Genomic DNA, 18,193 nt, shown 5'->3' on the forward strand with positions numbered 1-18,193 from the left:
AGAACTCCGGAGATCTGCAGAGTGCAGTCTCAGCAACATATTGATCAGCATATGCATGAGGTAACTACCCACGGCTGGAGAAAGGTTTCCAGGAAACAGCACCGGGAAGCCCACACAAGGCTAGGAACAGAGCCTGTCCCCACAGCCCAGACTAGAAAGCCTCATAATCCAGGGGCACTGAGTACTCAGAAGGGTCTTGCCTCAGAACTGGGCAACTATTAGCCCTCCAATGAATGCTGCTCTTCTCTCACCTAACCAAAGTTTAAATTCAAGACCTAAAAAGGATCAAACTGTTTCCTCTGTCCCAGAACAAAAATAGCCAGCACCCAACGGGTTATAATTTACATCTTGCATGCAAAGAAACAGGAAAAGTATGACTCCATAATGAGCAAAAAAATCAAACTGACCCAGTATTAAAATTAGCAGACATAGGCATTTAAAAAACAAAACAAAACCCACTGTATGTTCAAAAACTAAAGAATGGATATGTAGACATGAAAGATATAAAAACATCCAAAATGAACTTCTAGAAATGAAGACATCTGAAATGAAAAACGCACTGGGTAAGATTAACAGATTAAACTCGAGCCATTAGTGAACTTGAACACAGTAATTTGACATGAAACAGAAAAAGATTAAAAAAACTAAACAGGGCATGGATGAGCAAATCCCCACCAAAGAAGGGAAAGGATAGAAAAAAATATTTGAACAAATAACAGTGGAGAATGTCCAAAACTGATGAAAAGCATATATCCAAGAAACCCAACAAACCCCAAGCACAAGAAACGATAGCACAGCACATCATCATCAAATTGCTCAAACCAGTGATAGAGAAAAATCTTAAAAAGCAACAAAGGAAAACAAAGATATGTGCAGAGGAACAGAAGATGAAGAGGACAGATTTCTCCGAGAACAATGTGAGTGAGAAGACAATGGACCGACATCACTAAAGTGCTGAAAGCACTAAGCACTGCAAGTTTCTAAAGCTCTGTCCTCCACTGATGAATGCTTATCTTACTATCTGCTGGTCTTGGAGAGCAATAAAAAGAGAGTAGACAACCCACCCCCAAACAGATTGGTAAGGTAAATTCAACTAACATTAAATTTCATAATCAAAATGCAAAAATACTTCAGTTAATAAAAAAGAACAGATTAATTCAATAAACATGTAGATTTATTTTAAATCAGTTTGGTACATGATACAGATTGGTTTTGCAGTTTTTAATGAACCGAAAGAGAAATTTCTAAATACAGCAGCGTCTGCCTGTGCAACAAATATCTGTAAGGTAAATTAGGTGTTTTGATAGAACTGCATCCACATGAACAAATCAAGAGAAACATCTGAAAAGGTTTCTATATACCTTCTGGATAAAAAAAAAAAAAACCCAAATGGCTCAAGATACTAAAGGCGGGGACGGGGTGGGGGGGGGGGGAAGGCCATGAGTTCTGTTTTAAGAAGTCTTATTGCAAAATCTAACTGGTTTCACATTACAGTTTTGTTGTCAGAGCAGTATTCAAAATTACAGAAGAGGAGAGGAGAAGCTTCATCAGCTACATTTTCACAAAAATTGCTGTATGTATTGACATTTATGTGTGACAAGGTAAATGATAATTATATACCACTGTAGCTAAATTTTGCCACTTTGGGAGAAATGGAGATTCCGTATATTTTCAAATGATTCTTGGATCTCACAGCACTCACTAAAAACTAACAGCCATGGCACCATAATAAAAATTTTTGTGAGGTTCCTAGAACTGATATCAGAATATTACTAATGAAAACACAAAAATGTGAGGTAAACCTACCTTTTCCCAAAAACCTTTGAAGCCAGAGATTTTAAACAATTAAGGCACTTGAAAACATTAAGTGTATGTACAAATGTGCAAGTAAAACAAACTTTAGCTGTACCAGCAGTAACAAAGAAACAGTAAATCTTCATTTTAAGAACCTTGAATATAATCATATCTAACTGCAAGGAATTTTGGCTTATGAAATGGACCAAAGCAACTTGTCAGTTCCTACTACAAAATATTGAAAACCAAGTGCTAAACTCAGCCTCTATAGGCTAAAGAAACTAAAAAAACTTTAATGACCTAGAAAAGCAAAAGGTTTTTTAAAAACTAATGAAAACCTCTGAACTAATCCAATATGTCAAAGGCAGGGGAGAAGTATCCCTCTAAAACTAAAAAAACTAGTGCTTCCTAAGAAAACTAAAAAAAAAATTAAAGTCTGCATGCTTATTATACTACGGGAATTGAAACTAAGAACAAAGGATGGGAGAGAGGAGAAAGAAAGAAGAGAAAGCACAATGTGTCTATCCAGGCAATCATCATTAAAAATCTACATTAATCCAATCAACCGAAAATCCTTAGATTTTCTGAAATTACACTGGTCACATTTCTGGTCTCAAAACTTAAAATGATTGTCTCATTCAAGAGTTAGTAAATGACTCTAAAACAACTGATTTCCTTCTTGCCTCATTAAAAAAGTTACTTTTCAAGGAAACCTGGTGAAAATCCTTTCAAGGTACAACAGTGTTAGGATACTTCCTGAAGTACAAAGGAAAATGTAAGTACATCAACTTCATACTTTTTAACAGCCTAAGAAAAATGTTGGGAAGTACAATATATGAAGGCTTTCAACTCTGTAGAACATCCTTTAGCTTAACTTGCTCAGGTCTGAAATCAAATAGTTAAGTTTTCAATTAAATACTAACAGTATGGTATCTACTAAAAGCAGGTTTGCTACAGCTTGTCAACAGTTACATCATTAGACCAACCTTTACCTGCCTTAATGTGTAAAGAACAAATCACAAACATCTGAAGTTACAGTCTACCTTTCAGTCTGTCTTTTAAGGCACTGTTCTTTATTTTCTCAATGATTTAAGGTGCTTTACAAGTATGAGCGATAACCTGCTATTTGTTAACGGTTTGTATCCTATTTGTTTCTTTAAATCTGGAATGTAATTCCCTGTGTGGCATCTTATTTCTAATGTAGAAAAAATAACTGTCATCAAGCACAAAATGTTACTCTAAGGATACTAAATTTATAGATTTATTCCACTTTTGAAAGGACAGCCAAAAGTCCACCCGATTGATGCTCATTTGGCACATTCTTCTCAATTCTGGTCACTAAACTACATCCTGAGATAGGATGACAATAATGCAGCTTTCAGGCTTTAAAATGACTAAATTTAAACTGCCAAAAGAGTCATGAGGTTGTCTGTGCAGGACGATGCTTCCCCTCACTTACAGAATTACATTTGGTACGTCAAGAAGAGATAACATAATCCCACAGCAGCAGCCATTTAAAATAAAAGAAGACAGCCACAAGGATTCATGCAGAGTATTTGAAATATTCCTGTTGAGCAAAATGATTTAAGTGACTTTTCTTCGAGGACGATGCTCCCAAGTATCCTATATGCATCCTTTGAACATGTAAAGATCCTGGAATAGCGTCTTCCCTGTGGGACATCTTGAAAGAGAATATTTTGGTTTCAGTGAGTTACACACCAGTCCTTGTTAATTTAATGGGTCTGTTACAGAGTGTGGTAGTTTCGTTCTTTCGATTTGCAGAATTTATAGAGAAAGAAGATTACAGCCTGCACACCCAAGATGAGGACAATTCCTCCAATGAAACTGGCTGCATCAAAGGTAGACTTCCGCCCAGGTTGTGAAGTTGGACTTAAAGTGATATTAGCTGTACCTGTTAAATAAGAAGGAAAAAATAACAAGACTTAGTAAGTCCTATGATCCTCTGATCCTCTACCCATAATTTCAAGACCCACCTGAGCTTCTACTTTGACTTTGCCATGAGTTAAATTCTATAAAGTATTTGCTCTTGAGTCAAGTCTTTACAACTAGAATTTATCCCATTTACTCCACCCAGTGATATCAAGTGGTCAACGCTGCCATAGAAATTCAAATATGGAAATGACAGAAAAAGATTCTCCTGGTACATAAATTATGCCCTGAGAACATGTCAAGCACTTTAAAAATTTGCAATTTCTTCAGATAACATATTGTTAATCGTTACAGTAAATATTAATATTTGTGTTGGAAATTCATATAACTTTTGACTTTTACTAAATATACACAAGGTAAGCAAAAATTCAGTTGCAATTTTTCAAAGTACAAAAATTATCTTAAGTATCTGCAATTTATGATTTCAACAAACAAAAGAACTTGTTATTAAAGGTATCGTAAATCTTACTCTAAAATTTTGTATTATGAGCATAACCAAACCATATGGAATAAAAGCACAAAAGTTTGAGTTCCCTTTTCAGGGAATAAAATGTTTTAAGAGGAAACAGAACATAAATTTCTTTTTAGGGAGTAGAAGGTTTCAAGTCGAGCACCATCCATTTTAATAAAAAGCAATTTCATATTTAAAATAAATTTTTTGTTGTTGTTAAATAGAGTTTCAAATGAACACTGGTTCTGGTGGCTGTTTAATAAGCTGGACAGCTTTAAATTTTTTTTTTAAAAGATTATTTATTTATTTGTCAGAGAGAGACAGCAATCGAGAGAGAGCACAAGCAGGGGGAGCAGCAGCCGGGCAGAGGCAGAAGCAGGTTCCCCGCTGAGCAAGGAGCCCGATGTGGGGCTCGATCCCAGGACCTAAGCCAAAGGCAGATGCTTAACTGACTGAGCCACCCAGGCGCCCCAAGCTTTAAAATTAATTACAACCGTTCTGTAATTCTTCTTGCGAAAACAAAATGGTTTCCCTGAATCTAAGAAAGGTAGCACAAGAATAAGCCAAAAGAATTTAAAAAACAAAACAAAACAAAACAAAACACCAGTATTTTAAATAGGGATAGAGAGAAGGATTCGTAACCTGTGTATCTGCAATGTCCTATGGCATCACCTAAATATTTAGTTTACATCAACTCATTCATTAGTAGACAATTACTTTTCACATGCACTTTTAAGAGTTACAAAGGAATGTACAGAAATAGTGAGAAATAGGGCTGAGGTGGACATCTGCGGTGATCTTGGCTTTTTAGACCTTTCTCAGCAAAAAGGATGGCTCTACTCTCTTCACTCCAATCGCCATGATCTAACACAGCACACAACTAATCCCTAACAGTCATCAGTATTTATCAGTTGTAAGAAATGAGATCTCACCTACAAGTTGTAGTAAAAGGGTTTTAGAAAAACACTATCCCTTAACTCTCCTGTGTCTTGCCAAATGTGGCTACACATTAAAAAATGAGGACTCGGGGCCAACCTACCATTACTGCATTAAAAGCCTACTATCTTGGTCCTCCAAATGTCTGGTTCACAACCATTCATGACAGCAAAGGGAAAATGGGGGCAAAAATAGCACGACGCAAGGCTGCACCCCCACCCTACCTCACGGTTCGTTTAAAACACCCTCGTTACCTGATGTGGTAGCTGTGGGGGTGGCTGTAGAAGAGGCAGGCAGGGTGGTGGTTTGGGCTGCAATACAAACAATACTTACTGAAAACGTCCATTTCCAAACCTCCCAGGACCTAGTCATTTGTCTTTTTAAAATAATGCTGCCAACTTCAACATGCTTTCCATTTTTTAAAGAATGAAGGCCAAATTTCAGGTGGTGGTTCACTAACACATCTACATAGCCAGACTACTAGCCTTTAAATTACACTTTTGAAAAGACAAAGCAATCATAAAATTCTATGTTAACATCTATGTATATATCTAAGTAGGAAATCTATGTATACATCTGGATAAAGTTTGCAAAAAGACACACAGGAGGGCAAGAATCAGTGTTTAGGTGAGGGAACTATAGGGTTTTTTTTACGCTTCTATGACAAAAACTATTAACTTAAAAAGTCGCGGTAAGAAACCAGCGTGGCTCAGGATTTCTCAAGTAGGTATCAAGGTTGGCTTATGTTCTTCAAGGGGCTGGCAGACCTTCTTAAAGGGGCAGACGGGAAGTATTTTAGGCTCTGTGCGGTGCGTAGTGCAAAAGCAGCCAAGGACAATGTGCAAATGAACAGGCATCGTTCTGTTCCAATAAAATTTTATTTTAAGAACAGGTCCCCTGGGGCCACAGATCCCCCAATTTAAATTATCTGATGATGCCTGTAAAGAAAATGAACTCCTGTGAGAAGAATTAATTTGAATGTAAACACACTTTAGAAACCAAAGCACTGTAGTAACAGACTTCTGTTAGTACTGATGCTACCAACAGATTCTAGTCAATGATATGTTAACAATACTGATGGGATTACATGTTTGTATCCTTTTCTCTCACTATGAGCACTGCCGCACACATTTTCCCTACCCTGCTCTTGGATGGACAATTAGGTCATCTCTCATTTCTCCATACTATAAACACCTGGCAGGGAAATATCTGATCTCATCTTTGATAGGGCTGATTCTTAAACAGAATTCCTAGATTAAAGGGTCTGATTATTTTCAGATTTTTAATCCCTTAAAAGTTGCTGCAAAAAAATAACACTTTACAAACTAAACAAGCATATATTCTTTTCAATCTTAAAATACTTATTAAATTTTGTCTGACAATGGTAGGGAAACAAGTTTGCAAATTTGCCTTTTGATTCTTACTACCAGCCCTATGAACACCGCACAGACTAATTCTTTTTTTTGTAAATAGGCAAAACATTTACACACTTTTACTTTTGACCGAAGTATTACTTTGACAAAATTTTCAAGATTATGCAATATTTAGGGAATGTATCTCTATTGACCTACAGTATGTTCCTTTCATAAAAATAATAATAATTCAGCAGTTACAAAAGCTGCTATTGGTGATGGATAATTTTAAAAATACAATAAATTAAGTAATCCCATCACTCAGAGTAACATGTTACTTCCTGCCGGCCATTTCTCTAGGCATTTATGTAACAAAAAAATTTAAAAAGTAGAGCTTAATGGTTTGTCTTCCACTTAATATATTATGAACATTTCCCACTATATTTCTGACATAATCTAGGCATTCTATTGTAAGAGGTTATTTATCAGTATTTTTATTTATAATATTTATCAGTACTAACAGAAGACTATTATAATTAACCCCGATGAGCACCTTTCTACATAAATCAGATTCTCCTTGCATCATTGCTTTAAATAATCCCTTAATTTCTCACTTGCTCTGTTTCAGCAGTAGCCATGGAAAGAGACCATATCAAGGTTTGTTTTTCAACCGCTAATTGCCACTCAACAGATGCATTTTCTATAAGCAAGCCTTGGCTTCCTTCCACTTACAGAATGAAAGAGAGAAAACAAGAGACTCCATGGTACTTCACTGGAGAACCCAGTGTGGATCAAGCATGAAAACTACATCAAGGTTCATGGAGAAGAAATTAAAAGTGAACCCACAGTGGTTTTAAAGAAACTGTTTCTCCCCTTTCCCCTTTTCGGTTCACATCCCACCTTCTGGAAATCAATTTTCTCTCAACATCTCTGCTTTCATCAATCTTTAACATCCTCCTAGTCAGTGACTTCTAATGGGTGCTATGTAGCACTGTGTACTCTCCAAAAGTTCTGAAGCATTTGCCCATTTCTATGGCACGAATATTTCCACCGTAATTCAAGCTACCAACACAGTATCACTGGCTGGCTACCAAAACCTGCTATGAGCTAGCTCACCACTGCCCAAGTCTTTCAAAATGAGTTCTGGTCCTTGCTACAGCATCTGACCACTTTTTCCTCTGAAAAACTACACCTAAAACACACACACACAGTTTCCTGGACACACCTGTCTGCCCCTCCCTACTCAGCTTCCTCTCTGGTCCTCTTCTCAACCCTTAGACATTACCGTTCCCTGGAGTTTGGTCTCTCTACAAGCTGCGCCCAGTGGACAGTCCTGCCTACACTGATCAGCTCACCTGCACTCTCAGCTGAGAGTCTGCCATCACCTCCAAGTCCTATCCCTCCTACTTCCTAAGTCTATTTGCATACATCTGCCACTCTTCCCCTATTAGTTCTCCAGAATTCCCACCACGGGTTATCTATTCTCATCTCCCTGTGTTCACTCTTGTCTCCTGTTCCAATCTGTCCTTCCAATCTGACTCTTGACCTGTTGACTGTCCAGCTCAACCATTCCTCACCGTGCACTTCCAAATGCAATTCCCTGACCTCACTACACTCTTTCACATCTCCTTCACATGTACTGACCGCCTTGCTCCACTAGAAGCTGTCCTCAGGTTTTACCAGGGTCATTTCAAGTCAGTCAGGGTCAGTCAACATCTCCAGGAAGCTGTCACCATATTTGCCATATTAGTCCATATACACACCTTCCTACAAATGTCTGCGCTTACTTACCCTTTCCACAGTTTCTATGATAGACAAAATGCCGTCTTCTGTTTCCAATCCCTATCATCCAGCCTACCTACTACTTATCCTGGAGTAGTTGTTTTTTAATGATTTATTCCTCATATCACTTTGGTAAAGATTTTTAAAAGGAGAAATTATCTAATCCCGTTGAAGGGGTAGTGAAAACTTTCCAGTTGTTGTTGGAAATGAAAAGCGTATCTTTCTGAAAAGCAATCAATATTCAGTCTTAAAATAATCCTATCCTCTGACCTAAGAATGCTGTTTGAATCAATCCCATCAAGGATAACAGCAAATATTTCCCGGTAGGACATCTGCTACATGGAGAAGGAAAGACAACCTAACTATCCAACCAAGTGCAGGATAGTGAAGTGTATACAACAGTATAAGAGAGAAAACAATCCAAATGTGCAGGGGTATATTATCCAAGTACATAAGTACATCTATTGAGAGATACACACAGAGAAGACTGGGAGAATCTTATCACTGAAGACATTCTGGGGAACCTCTGGATGATGGGAATTATAGGGAAGTTTAATTTCCTGTAGGCTTCTGTATTTCCCAAGATCTTCAACAAATCCACAAAAAGCAGTTTGTGGACTCAATGTCCAAAGATATGGCAAATCCTCCCCTATTCAATAACTGTGAATTGCTGGAGTTCTGTGCCAGTGGCACGAACAGTTCATACTAATGTGATCACTGTGGTCCAAGACCAAATACATCTACTAAGTTTTTAAATTATAGTAACAACTTTTAGGTATTTAATTACTAAAAAGTCCATCAAGAGACCTTACAAATCGTGAAAAGGGGGAAAGAGTCAATTATCTTGTATTACCTGTAGAATTCGTTGGCATCAGAGTGGGCTCAGGTGCTATTTAAAACAAACAAACGTTAAGTCAAAGCAATCTAAAATATCACAATCTATTACGCTATTTTTCAAACTGCAGTCATTTGAATACCCCTTTTCCAACGTTTACATTTAAGTACCACCTTGTGGAGGAGACGGACAGTTGCTCTAACCAATATTGCTCTCCCCTTCTTCAGAAATAGAAGCACCGATCTGTAGTTGAATTTCCCTCCCCTGGGGAAAGACAAACATTTCTTAGCCTCCCCTGTAGGTAGGTAGCCCAGTATAACTTCTAGAAAGCATCTGTAGGTAGATACGGGCCTCTTTCCTCTTCCTGTTGGCAGGAAAACCAATTTGATGGCTGGAACATGAGCAGTCACCTCGGAGAGTAAGGTCAAAGATATTTTTGAGCAATGACAGTAAACAGCCTGGGTCCCTACTGGATGTAGAGTGCTACATAGTCCAAACTAATTCTGATACATCATCAAATTAAGTAGAATTACTTACTCAATTTTTCTCTAAAGTAGTATCTTTTAAAAGGTTTTACTTAATCTTATTTCTAAGCAATTATTTTCATGAAACCACAGGTTTGGTATAATTATTCTTTTCTGACACACACATTAAAATAGATACTAAAAATCTTTGTTCTTTTACCACCTAAACCAAATTATATGAACTCTGTTACAAAGAGGATAACTGACCTCACACTAATGAAATTCTGTTATGAAGTTCAAGTTTGGACTAATTTACTAAAAGTAAATTGTTACAGGTAGTCTTTCAAGGTTACTGACTCACTCCAGAAAACTCTTTTGCTCTATTTATTATTTATGCATCAAATTAAGAAGTTTGACTTCCCTGTCCATTTGTAATCTTGTTAGAAAAACCAGTTGTTTCATCTAGGAATTTTAACTATTTCCTGAGCAAAGAGTTAAGGTTAAAGAGTAACCAATTTCTTCAAATTAAAGTACAAAAATGAGAAAACAGATGAATACAGAAAAGATTCAACCAAAACACAAACTATGCTAGAGATTGTGACAATCACCAGCACCATAATCAGGAAAAGGGCCAGAACAAGATTGTCCAGTCCAGTAAAATGCAAATAAAGAAAGGATCTGAACTACAGTGAGTTTCCAGAAGAGTTAAAAAAAAGTAGAGGCGGCATCTATACCTAGAGCATTCCACAGTATACCCAGATCACTAAACTAAGCTTCAAAGCACTGTCCTTCTAGATCAGTATGAATATGCTATTTCTACCCAAATTTCTAACAAGATGAGAATTATGGAAATGGCAAACCAATTATTGAAAGAACACTTCCTGAGGCAAAGATCTTCCTCACCTCTTGGCCAATTTCCCCAGCAGCCAATGTGAATACTTACCAGAACAGAACTGTGTGCCATTCACCACCTCGCAACCACTAACTGTTTTATTACGTGAACAGTAGCTTTTCTCTGTTATGGGGGGGGAAAAGACACAGAGCACCAATCATTTGTTTATATTATCTTTTGACTTTGTTACTAAGCTCCAGAATTGCTTCCAAAAATCAAACTCAGGCATAAACACTTTAGAAGTCCACAGACCAATAAAATACTCTGTTATTCTCTTTCCCTCATTGATTAAGAAATATTACATAGGATCCCTGCAAATATTCTTCTAAACTCCACATGAATACATAGAACAGATAAATCAGGAACACTTAGATCAGAGAATTGTGGCATGACTACTATATAGCAAAGGCTGCTAGAATCCACAAGACGGCTGAATCATAGGGAGCAGTCAGGCTCTAATAAAGGCTTAGTAACCACAGGAGGTACCCCATTAGCAGCGGTAGGACCTCTGTTCCAGATCTCTGCTTTCTATACTTTCTAAAACTGCTTTCCTGATGGTCAAACTTGTAGCAAGAGTAAAGGAGACCCTTCCCCAACATATCCTACAGTAGGGCATTCAAGCCCCAAAACATACCAACTCTGCCATACACAAGGGGGGGGGGGAGGGTACACTCTTAAATTCCATTTGATGACATAAAAAAAAGGTGACTCTTACACAATAAAAATTTTAATCCCAAATTAAGCTAATACCTTAATTTTAAAAGAAGTTTTTAAACTTTGTTATGAAGTGATATAATGCCCAGAACTCTTAGATTTTTTTAACGAATGAAGAAGCTTAATATATAGCTTCGGCTTTTTACGTGTGTGTGTGTGTGTGTGTGTGTGTGTCTATATATACATACACACACATACACACACACACCAGATAAATTGTTTTACTAATAAGAAAAAAAAGTAACTACCTTACATTAAGAAAACAGAATATGCTGTAATCCCAGGGTTCTAACAAAAACCTTACTACCATTTCAAAGTATCTCCAACTAGCTCTTTATCCTTCAAATTAAAGGTTAATTTTAAAATTGAACAAAAACACCAACTCTCTTTCCATCTCATTCTTCTCCCATATCTAAGTATCCAACTAAGTTTTATAAGGTCTCTGTATTTCATCTAGCAGGACACATGCAAAAGATGAATGCCTCCTTTTTCCGGGAAACTGTTTTTAGGAGAAAATTTCACAACTTTCTTTCACAGCTGATTTCAGTGTACTTGTCCATTTAATCTTCCAAAGCTTTAAAATCTCTCTTCCTTTAAAACCTACTGAACCTTAATTATCAAGTCTAAGAAATTAAAGGGCTGGGGACAGAATGGGAGACCAGAGATTTTAGGGGAAATGTTAAGCAATAGGAACTTTAAAGGAAAAGTACTTGTTTTTCAAAATAAATAGTACATAATATACCTAATTTTCTTAATAATTTTTAAGTGTTTAGGAATACCCTGTAGAATATCTTAAAATGTTATAACAAAACAGTTTCCATTCTCAAAATTAAAGCAATCCCAAAGGTTCTTACCTTTACAGTCTATCCAAAAGCAAGTAGGAGTATCAAGGCTAACATTCAAACAGGAAACACAGCTGTTGTGGTTTTCACAGATTTCTGGTGGGGAGGGGCATATAAAACCAATCAATTGATACCTCACTTTGAGTTTGTACAACTTACCTTTTTTAAACAAAAGTGAGCATTACGTACAGTACCAGACTTACTGATTCAGAAAAATGGTAAAATGTTGTAGTCCATCAACAGATGAATGGATTAAAAAATGTGTTCTACATTTTGCAATAGAATAGTATTCAACCATAAGAAAAGGAAATCCTGCCATACACTACAACATGGATGAGCCTTAAGGACATTATGCTAAGTCAGACATTCAAAGAAGGACAAATACTGCATGATTCCACCTGTATTAAGTATCTAAAATTGTCAAACTCAGAAGCAGAAAAGTAGAAAGATGGCTGCTAGAGGGAGGGGAAATGGAGATTTGCTCCTCAAGCAGGGTATAGTTTCAAGTAGGATGAAAAGTTCTGGAGATCTTCCGTATAATACTGTGTTTTCAGTTAATAATGTACAGTACACTTAAAAATTTGTTAGGATGGCAGATCTCATGTTATGTGTTTTTAACCGCAAACACAAAAACACTTCATAAATTGGCTTAATAAGAAATTCCAATCATTATAAATGACTGCTGAAGCTGAAATAAACTCAAGAGAAAGGGAAGAAAAAACCCCCACAAACTACTGGGAATGCTCAGTACCTATCTAAACAACCCTTTTTTATAGGGCAACTATTTCAGACACTCAGGGTTTCTTGAGCCATTTTAAATCATCCTTAAAAAATAAAAATATTGGAAAAAAGGCTGTGTTATAAGGCCAACACTACACACAGGGAAATCACTGCCCCAAAACATCAGCTAAGACACTGAAATTTTTAATAGTAATAAAGATTTGTTACAGGTTGAACCCAAATTCGGATGATGCCCATTCTGAGAACCCCAGAGATTTGTAATTCATTAATGATCCGCTCTTTCCAGGGTCCTCCGTGACTGTGACTGGAGAATAAGAGACAATAAGATCTGGAAGTGGCTACATTCATGTACATACAATTTAACAAATTAGCAGGGTCTTCGTCAATAATTTAGGCCAAATGGCTACAAAAGTCTAGACTAGGGCTCTATCCATCTTCCTGGAAGCTAGATGCCTCCAAAAAACATTCACATTTGCTTTCCTTATGCCAAAAAAACAACAAAAAAAAACCCGTTCTGCGCAGAGGCCATGCATTTCAATATTTTATCACCAGAATTTATCAGGGACTGGGACATATATAATACCCTTGAGTAAGGGGTTCACAAAGTAGAAAATAAGTTCTGCAGAGGTTTGTGTACTGATATAAAATGCTAGTTGTCTAAAATCTTTTGTGCTTGATGACTAATGTCTGAAGAGCAGAGCCAATGTTATTTACAATGAACTAAACTTGCTACCTTTCATTTTAGGCTGCAGCTTAATCCAACTGCTACTTACATTAAACAAATCATCTCCTTTGTATGACTTTCAATTACAAAAAAGCAATTAACTTGGGTATCTCCAAGCTTCACTTTGGAAAAACAAACACTCCAAAACTACAATCTGGGAAGAAACTGCCAAATAAGCAGAAAACAAAACATATTGTGCTCTATCATCTTAAAAACAGTGCAGTTAGAATGTCCAGTACTGTACTGCAATGTACTTTCCTCATTTAACAATTTTTTAACTTCACTATTACATCTTTCTGAATATTAATTATACATTTTATTAAACTTCTATAAAACACAAAAACCAAAGGAAGACACTCAAAACAATATGATCAGCCGGGGTGGGGGGCAAGGTAAAAATTCTGACACTTCAGCAATTCTTCAGTCAAGATGCCAGTTACTCCTTACTCGATATTAACTACTGGTAATAACCAATCACACTAGATTTCAGATTTTAAATATCTAGGGTTCTTTTTCACCTCAAATTTATCTTCCCCTCTCTCTTGTGCTGTCACGGCATTGCCAATTTCTGCTTTAAGATTCAGTGTACGACTCAACCAGTACCCAGAACGACTGCAGAGCTTAATAAAGGGTGTGTTCCTGATCGGGTTTTAAAAAATCGACAGACCTGGGTTCCAATCCCAGCTTCACAATCAACTAAACCTACGTTCCCGGCAGAGTTACTTTACCTCCATCTTCCTCCAAAATTTCACCACCTATCTTCCAGTTTAGTCTAAAATACCAAAAAGAATATACGAAGCATCGGGTACACGAACGGGGTACTTTTCTTCCTTTGCACAAAGCAAGTTTAAAGTTTTAATTAATCAAATGCCCAAACCTCAAATACACCCCACATCTATCCGCAAAATCAAAATAGATCGCTGGCAACTTATTTTCTCAGACCCAAGTCTGAGACACTGGCGAGCATTAACGTCTTCAGTTTCTTTCCCTCTTTTGCCAAGTCCCGGAAAAGCCCTCTTTCGGAGACAGGACCTGGGTGGGCAAATGACTAACCCCAAAGAGAGGGAGTTCGACCTGATCGCCAACTTGGAGGCGAGTCGCCTCGCCCACGATCAACCCCACTGCCGCCACCGCGGGAGGAAGCCACGTCCCCTCTTCCCCAAATGAAGTGAGACTGGGGATTACGAGGCACTTTTTACAAGCACCTCGGCGTGGGACACTTCGGGGTGGCCAAGAGCCCAACGGCCACCGAGGCTCGGCCGCCCCTGCTCCCCGGGTCGCTCCCCCACCCCCGTCACTCCGATCCCGGCCCCGGCTAGACTCGGACGGGCCGCCATGTTGCTGGAGCACGGCCCGTCCCGGCCCCGGCCCCGCGCGCACCGCGGGCAGGGCGGGCGGCTCGGCGCGGCGGGCGGGCGAGTACAGGAAGCCCGTTGGGCCGGCGCCCACCTTGTGTTGGAATGGTGACCGGCGCAAGAGTCGTCACCGTCGTCGGAACTGTCTTGGTGGTGGTCGATAAAGTCGTGATCACAGTCGCGTTCGGGGGCGGGGAGGGGCTCTGAGCCGCGGTCAGCACACAGAGCGCGGCCAGGCAGGCGGCGGCCCAAGGCAGCTGGCGAGAGAGCCCCAACATCACGTCCTCCGCGCTGGCGTTCGGGCGAAAGCTGCGGCGCACTCCGCTCCGGCCGTCGCTCTGTCTCCTGCGGCACCGCCTCGGAGAGTCTGGCCCCCACGAGAGCGCGCCGGGGTCACGTGAGGGGCCCCTCCGGCCACGGCGTGCGGGGGGCGGGCCGCGGACGATACCAACTGCACTCCTACGGGAGGGGGAACAGGGACATCGAGAGGAAATCGAGGGAGGCTGTCCCTCACAGCGACTGAAATGTAGCGAAGAAGCTCGCCAGACGCAGTGACCTCTTTCCTTTTCCCTCAGATTACCACCCAAGATGCAGCTGGGCTGTTCTAGTTCCTGCGATAGGGAAAGCTCCCACCCTGGCTTGGATGGAACAACCTACATGAGGTGGCGCTCGGCGTACACCGGAGGGAGGCCGTAAATCCGCGGCCCCACGTGACTTCCCGGGTTTCGCCTGCCGGACCGAGTCGGATGGCTGATGGTTACGGTGGGGTGCGGTTGGAACTAGCCCGTGAATTAAGTTTGTGGTGTGCTCCCGCATTCCGAAGGCGCTTGCAGAGATCGTTAGTGGGACCCGCGCTTCTCTCCCTTGAATTTTTGTGGAAGTGACCCTGTGTTGGGTTCCCGCAGGGAAATGAAGAAGCCACGTGGTTGAGTTTCTGCTCCGCCGCCCACCTAGTGTGAGCGGCCGAAACACCGACAGCGGTCTCCAGCCTTCCAGCCAGAGCTGTACGCCGTCTACCTCTATCCCACTTTCCCAACCTGTCTTTTCCGAATTTCTTGCTATTTCAGTCAGCGGTAACAGCAGTCAACGCCACCACTACAGGGAATCAGAGACGAACTGGGTTGGAAATGCATCTGGTCCGCACAGGTGAGGAAACCGAGACTCAGGAAAAGTGACTTGACCGAAACACGATGCTTGACATCAGGACTGAATTTTGAAATGCCCGTTAATGTTCTGTCACTGCTTAGGCTTTTAGGGAAGGTGAGCGCCATCTGATGTCCAGTCTCACAGTACTTATCGTGCTTATTTTAACGAGTAAAAATTGGATTAAACTGTTTTTAATGCCGGTTTTTTTCCAGTTATTTGTATTTATCGCGTAAGTTTAATTATGCACATTTACCCTAATAAAATAAAACACGAGCATTAATTGCTTTTATGCTTTGCTATGAAAACACCAAAAAAGTTGACTCTATAAACGTCTTAACCTTTTTGGTCTCAATTTGAAGGCTTTAAAACTTTCTAGAATCTAATCAGTCGGGCTCTTTTGTACTCTCATGACTATGAGCATTTGTTCTATTGATTACACCAGCTGGCGATTCGCTTGATGTAAACAAGAGACACGATGTTTGATCCAGCCTATGGCCAGAAGAATTTAAAGTGCAGCCAGGTATTTAAATGAGATGCCATTATCCGCTTTCAGTGAACCCTCTCCTCTTCTCAGGGTATGGCTTCCACAGTATGCACAGTGCTATCTGACACCCAGACAAAGGCACTAGTCAACTTTGTTTTTGTTTTTTTAAGGTTAAAAACGTAATTAGAAGTTCTGTTTTCTTCCCATACCCCTATGGATCACCTTGTTTACACCGTAGGATCAATACGCCCCATTGTGGAGGACATTGTTTTACAATTTGTCATCTGGGTGTTCAACTCTAGTCTTCAGATTTTTATAGTCTTTATAAGAGGACATTTCACTCTCTTAAGACTAGAAAAGCATTGACTTACTGTATTTTCCGTGGCATCTGTTGAGCTAGCTCAGGGAATACTTCCAAAGTCACTTCACTGTTCCAGAGCAAGGACTGGCATCTATTAACACTTTTAACAACATATATTAAACATTGTAATATTTTAATAAGTTTCAACAAAGAGCATTGTAATAAATCAAAGATTAATAGTGAGCTGAAATTGTAGATTCACATTCTTACTATTAACACTGTGATTAAGATTGATGATAAAATACTAGAGATACTGTCATTAGTAAGCTCTTTACCTTGACTATGGATATTTCTTCCATAACTGTTCTAGGCTTTCAGAAGGGAGCATTACGCCTGAGAGCAGTTGTTCTCAACCTTGGCTGAACATAGGAATCACCTGGGAAATTTTGAAAAATCCTGATGCCAGGGTACCAATTTAATTACTCTGGAAAAATGCCTGGGCATCAGGATTTTTAAAAGCTCTCCAGGTGTTTTTAATCTGCAATTTAAGTTGAAAACCACAGCTTTACTCTTTTCAAAGTGTGATTCATGAACTGGTACACTTATATCACCCGAAAGTTTGTTAGAGATGCAAAATCTCGGGCCTCACCTCAGACCTCCCAAATGGTAATCTGCATTTTTTTTTTTTTTTTGAGATCTATATGTACGTGTGTTTTAAAGTTTGAGAAGACTGCTTTACATTATAACCTGTGGAGAACTATCCTCCTAAATTGCTGCAGTTCTTAATAGTGCCTCATCTACGAGATGACGTCAAACAAAACATTTTGTAAAGTTTTTGTTTTGTTTTACAAATATAAGGGCAGGGTACAAATGCAAACCTCTTGGATGTAGATTCTGTCTAGACTGGCACCTGAGACGTATTTATTTTTGTTTCTACTCTGCTTCAAACCCTGGGTCTGCTAGAATTTTTTCCGTTATATCTCTTAGTCCTTTAGAAACCAGAAGGAAACCGTTTTTCTAACATATCCCTTTGGAACAACCCAAGTTCAATCTAAACTACACCCCAGGCAGCTTTCTTTCTTTCTTTTCTTTTCTTTTTTTCAGTTCCATTAAATTTCCTTTCTTTTTTTTTTTTTTTTAAGATTTTATTTATTTGACAGAGAGACAGCGAGACAGGGACATTCTGGTTTTTAAAAATATTCAAGGGATTTGTCCTGAGTGCTAGAGTCCCAGTCCCCCTGACCTAAGACACCTCTGCCTTGTTGACTCTCCTGCAGCTGGAGGGCTCACCTCTAGTCCAGCAGGAGCTCCAGGACCCTGAACCCGGCCTCTAGTTGCTGTCCCTTCTGATTGGTCAGTGTTTGCATGTTTATGCTGCCTTGATGAAATCAAAGTTTTTTGTCTCATCATTTTTTCTCATTCTATTCTGT

General features: G+C 39.2%; 1 protein-coding gene and 1 long non-coding RNA gene across 4 annotated transcripts in view; one reads left to right on the plus strand and one right to left on the minus strand.

Annotated features, from left to right (window-relative positions):
* Positions 1–1,156: 1,156 nt before the first annotated feature.
* CD164 (CD164 molecule) lies at positions 1,157–15,222 on the minus strand. 2 transcript variants are annotated; one of them, XM_006729482.3, is made up of 6 exons: positions 14,927–15,222; positions 12,025–12,108; positions 10,508–10,579; positions 9,119–9,154; positions 5,386–5,442; positions 1,157–3,706 (listed from the first exon to the last, which is right to left on the minus strand). In XM_006729482.3, the coding sequence occupies exons 1-6, from the start codon at positions 15,108–15,110 to the stop codon at positions 3,540–3,542; spliced, it is 600 nt and encodes a 199-aa protein (XP_006729545.1). In that variant the 5' UTR covers positions 15,111–15,222; the 3' UTR covers positions 1,157–3,539. The 2 variants fall into 2 exon arrangements, with proteins under 2 accessions (XP_006729545.1, XP_081684917.1); XM_081828791.1 differs by having other exon boundaries at positions 10,508–10,582; positions 14,927–15,221.
* An 81-nt stretch (positions 15,223–15,303) lies between these two features.
* LOC115939549 (uncharacterized) overlaps positions 15,304–18,193 on the plus strand; it is a 28,057-nt gene continuing 25,167 nt past the window's right edge. Inside the window, exon 1 of one of the 2 annotated variants that reach the window (XR_004074342.2) lies at positions 15,304–15,978. This is a non-coding gene — a long non-coding RNA (uncharacterized LOC115939549). Of the gene's footprint in view, positions 15,979–17,330; positions 18,117–18,193 lie in introns of those variants that run through there. The other variant, XR_014147890.1, reaches the window with a different exon arrangement.

The sequence above is a fragment of the Leptonychotes weddellii genome, chromosome 8, assembly GCF_054177405.1.
Source record: "Leptonychotes weddellii isolate Sample4059 chromosome 8, ASM5417740v2, whole genome shotgun sequence".
In the NCBI taxonomy this organism is placed as follows: Eukaryota; Metazoa; Chordata; class Mammalia; order Carnivora; family Phocidae; genus Leptonychotes; species Leptonychotes weddellii.

Bases quoted from the DNA above. Each gene is read 5' to 3' on its own strand.
- CD164 (XM_081828791.1), bottom strand. From the start codon at position 15,110: ATGTTGGGGCTCTCTCGCCAGCTGCCTTGGGCCGCCGCCTGCCTGGCC. The intron at 10,583-12,024 runs GTAAGAACCTTT...CCCCCCCCATAA, and splicing joins CTTTTGGATAGACTGTAAAG to CAGAGAAAAGCTACTGTTCA. The intron at 3,707-5,385 runs GTAACGAGGGTG...CTTATTTAACAG, and splicing joins CCCCACAGCTACCACATCAG to GTACAGCTAATATCACTTTA.